The sequence below is a fragment of the Rhagoletis zephyria genome, unplaced genomic scaffold, assembly GCF_001687245.7.
Source record: "Rhagoletis zephyria isolate East Lansing unplaced genomic scaffold, Rhagoletis_zephyria_1.1 Rzeph_scaffold_35286, whole genome shotgun sequence".
In the NCBI taxonomy this organism is placed as follows: domain Eukaryota; kingdom Metazoa; phylum Arthropoda; class Insecta; order Diptera; family Tephritidae; genus Rhagoletis; species Rhagoletis zephyria.
This window is the reverse complement of record NW_016192341.1, coordinates 1-3,443: the sequence shown is the minus strand read 5'-3', so window position 1 is coordinate 3,443 and position 3,443 is coordinate 1. Positions and strand designations below refer to the sequence as shown.

At 55.3% G+C, this 3,443-nt stretch overlaps 2 protein-coding genes across 2 annotated transcripts; both read left to right on the top strand.

Moving 5' to 3' along the window:
* Positions 1–324: 324 nt before the first annotated feature.
* LOC108354368 (60S ribosomal protein L5-like) lies at positions 325–1,470 on the top strand (the record flags this gene model as incomplete). Its single annotated transcript, XM_017605560.1, has 3 exons — positions 325–397; positions 468–1,099; positions 1,270–1,470. Coding segments are annotated over 3 exons (906 nt in total), but the record flags the coding sequence as incomplete, so codon positions are not given.
* A 475-nt stretch (positions 1,471–1,945) lies between these two features.
* On the top strand, positions 1,946–2,866 carry LOC108354367 (40S ribosomal protein S3-like). The gene is made up of 3 exons (XM_017605559.1): positions 1,946–1,975; positions 2,052–2,276; positions 2,396–2,866. The coding sequence occupies exons 1-3, from the start codon at positions 1,946–1,948 to the stop codon at positions 2,864–2,866; spliced, it is 726 nt and encodes a 241-aa protein (XP_017461048.1).
* The last annotated feature ends 577 nt before the right edge of the window (positions 2,867–3,443 follow it).

Sequence of the window (3,443 nt, the reverse complement as noted above, 5' to 3'; positions counted from 1 at the left end):
GAGCGTCCGTTAGCGCCAAAGCGCGTAAACAAAACAGTGGCCACGCGAGTACGTCCTCTGCGGACGGGCGGTGCACTTTTTCTAAATCAGCAGTAGCGCCTCTCGCGGCGGCGGCAGCCTCTCCACGCGGCTGCAGTGCAAAGCAGCGCCTGGCTGTCGATTCCCTTTCCTCTTTCCTTTGCTGGCTGGCCGATCGCGTGCTCCATAGCCTGCATTCTTTTGATTGTCCAACGTCCCAACTTTCTGCTCTAAAATGGTACGGCATTTCCGCTTAAATCTACAAGACAACAGTTTAATGTTCACCCTTTACTACTTCCCCTCTAGGCCGGATTCGTGAAGGTGGTGAAGAACAAGGCGTACTTCAAGCGCTTCCAAGTCAAGTTCAAGAGGCGTCGGGGTGAGTGTTTGTTTGTTTGGTGTTTCTACTTTGAGTGAACTTGACTAACCTTACCCCCCCCCCTTTGCAGAGGGCCGCACCGACTACTACGCCCGTCGCCGACTGGTGGTGCAGGACAAGAACAAGTACAACACGCCGAAGTACCGCATGATCGTCCGCTTCACCAACAAGGACATCATCTGCCAGGTGGCCTACGCCAAGATCGAGGGCGACCAGGTGGTCTGCGCCGCCTACGCCCACGAGCTGCCGCGCTACGGCGTCAAGGTCGGCCTGACCAACTACGCCGCCGCCTACTGCACCGGCCTCCTCCTCGCCCGCCGCCTCCTGCAGAAGTTCAAGCTCGATGGCATCTACAAGGGCGCCGAGGAGGTGACCGGCGACCAGTTCTTCGCCGAGGAGCAGGAGGACCAGCCCGGCACCTTCCGCTGCTTCCTCGACGTCGGCCTCGCCCGCACCACCACCGGCGCCCGCGTCTTCGGCGCGATGAAGGGCGCCAGCGACGGCGGCATCGACATCCCCCACTCGACGAAGCGCTTCCCCGGCTACGACGCCGAGGCGAAGGAGTTCAACGCCGAGGTGCACCGAGAGCACATCTTCGGCAAGCACGTCGCCGACTACATGAAGAACCTGCTGGAGGAGGACGAGGAGGCCTACAAGAAGCAGTTCAGCAAGTACATCAAGCTCGGCGTCACCGGCGACGAGGTAGGATGCGATGAACAGGAGTTACNTGCTGGAGGAGGACGAGGAGGCCTACAAGAAGCAGTTCAGCAAGTACATCAAGCTCGGCGTCACCGGCGACGAGGTAGGATGCGATGAACAGGAGTTACATTGAGCATTGTTCTAACCTTTCTATTCTATTCGGTTCAATCTAGATCGAGGGCATCTACACCGCAGCCCACGCCGCCATCCGCAAGGACCCGTCGCCGCCGGCGAAGAAGGAGCACAAGAAGCCGACCGGGCCGATCAAGAAGTACCACCTGCCGAAGCAGACGCTGGCCGCCAAGAAGAACAAGGTCGAGCAGCGCAAGAAGGCCGTCCTGGCGAGAATCAAGGCGGAGGCTGCCGAGGCCTAGACAGATTCTTCATCTGCTTCTTTGGATGTTTTTACAGTCTGTCTTGATGTTTTTTGCAAAGTATCAAATAAAAACTGATATGACTCCTCTCTTATCCTTTGAAACGGTGTTCTTATTCTAACCAAGAGTTTCTCTTGTTTTCGAAAGCCATTTCCTTTCATATAGAACGCTAGAATCAGAGAATGCAGAATCCAAAATAAACACAAATCAGAAAGCGGACTCCGTCAAATCTCAGCTCACCCGCACCTCCTCTACGACCAGCCCCACAAGTGGTGGACACCAGCGGTGGCGCAGTGCCCCAATGCCCGCTGCCAGTCAGTCACTTAGCAGTAGAGTACGTCCACTGTGAACTGGCGCCCCACCGGTCGCTGCCCCGTTCTGCAGCGCTGTCGCACGTTGTCGATATCCTCGCTCGTTCTTTCAGCCTCTTCCGCCCTGACTGCTGCTGTGTCTCTTCTATTTACATCGATCCACGATGGCCAAGGAAATCTCCAAAAAGCGCAGTGTAAGTTCGAAGTTGCCGCCTTTTCCGGTCTGGAGATTTTCCGAATAACCATGTGCTCTTCCCCCTCCGCCATTAGTTTGTCAACCAGGGCGTCTTCCGCGCCGAGCTGGACGAGTTTCTCCGACGGGAGCTGGCCGAAGACGGCTACTCCGGCCTGGAGGTGCACACCCTCGCCTCGAAGACCCGCATCATCATTCTCGCCACGCGAACGCAGTCGGTCCTCGGCGAGAAGGGGCGCCGCATCCGCGAGCTGACCTCCCTCGTCCAGAAGCGCTTCAACTTTGCCGAGGATAAGGTCGAGGTAAGCTTTGTTTCGGTGTTCTACTTTCCAACACTCGTTGTTGACATCTGTTCATTCAGCTGTGTCAACCACTCGATCACCCCCTTTCTAATTCTAATTCTGTTTCAATCATTCACTAGCTCTTCGCCCTGAAGATTGCCGACCGCGGCCTGTGCGCCATTGCCCAGTGCGAGTCGCTGCGCTACAAGCTGATCGGCGGCCTCGCCGTCCGCCGCGCCTGCTACGGCGTCCTCCGCTTCATCATGGAGTCGGGCGCCAAGGGCTGCGAGGTGGTGGTCAGCGGCAAGCTGCGCGGCCAGCGTGCCAAGAGCATGAAGTTCGTCGACGGGTGGATGATCCACTCTGGCCAGCCGAAGAACGACTACGTCGACGTCGCCGTCCGCCATGTGCTGCTGCGACAGGGCGTGCTGGGCATCAAGGTGAAGATCATGCTCGATCACGACGTGACCGGAAAGAAGGGCCCCAAGATTCCGCTGCCCGACAATGTGCAGATCGTCAACCCGAAAGAGGAGATCATGCCGGCGCACCCGTACTCCGAGTCGAAGGAGGCCAAGGTGCCCATCGTGCCCGTCGCTCAGGTGGTCGCGTAGGTGGAAAAGCGTTAAAAATGTAAAATTCACAAAATAAAAAGCGTTTTTTGTCATCGACTTTCGGTGGAGTTTATCTTTGTTTTTGGGAGTTTGTGTTTCGAAATGTTCGGGACGCTTTTTGCCGGTCGTGTAACGCTTTCTATGAAGGGGATGGCTGTGATGTTTTGCAGCTGTCTTGCGTTTCGGCTGTGCAAAACATTACGAGAGATTCTTTTGTGGATTTTGAAGATCTCTCTCATTTGTTTTTCTGGCCAGTATTTATTTAGGATCTTTTTAAATTATGGAGAGCATTTTGGAGGCGCATCGAGGGCACCACGAGGAGCGGGAGCGCCTGGAGTACGCCATGGTGCGCGAGCTGATTGCCAAGCGCAGTACGGTAACTTGACAAAAGTGGACTGTTTTTTGGTTTTATTTTCACATCTTCTCTTTTAGCATCGGGAGCACATCAACTCGGACCACCGCGTCAAGTACCTTCTGGATGTAAGTAAACTAAAGATCTTATCTGTTTTCGAATCTAATCAACTTTCACCTTTTAGAAATACGTCGACGCGACGGGGAAGATCAAGGAGCTGTACGA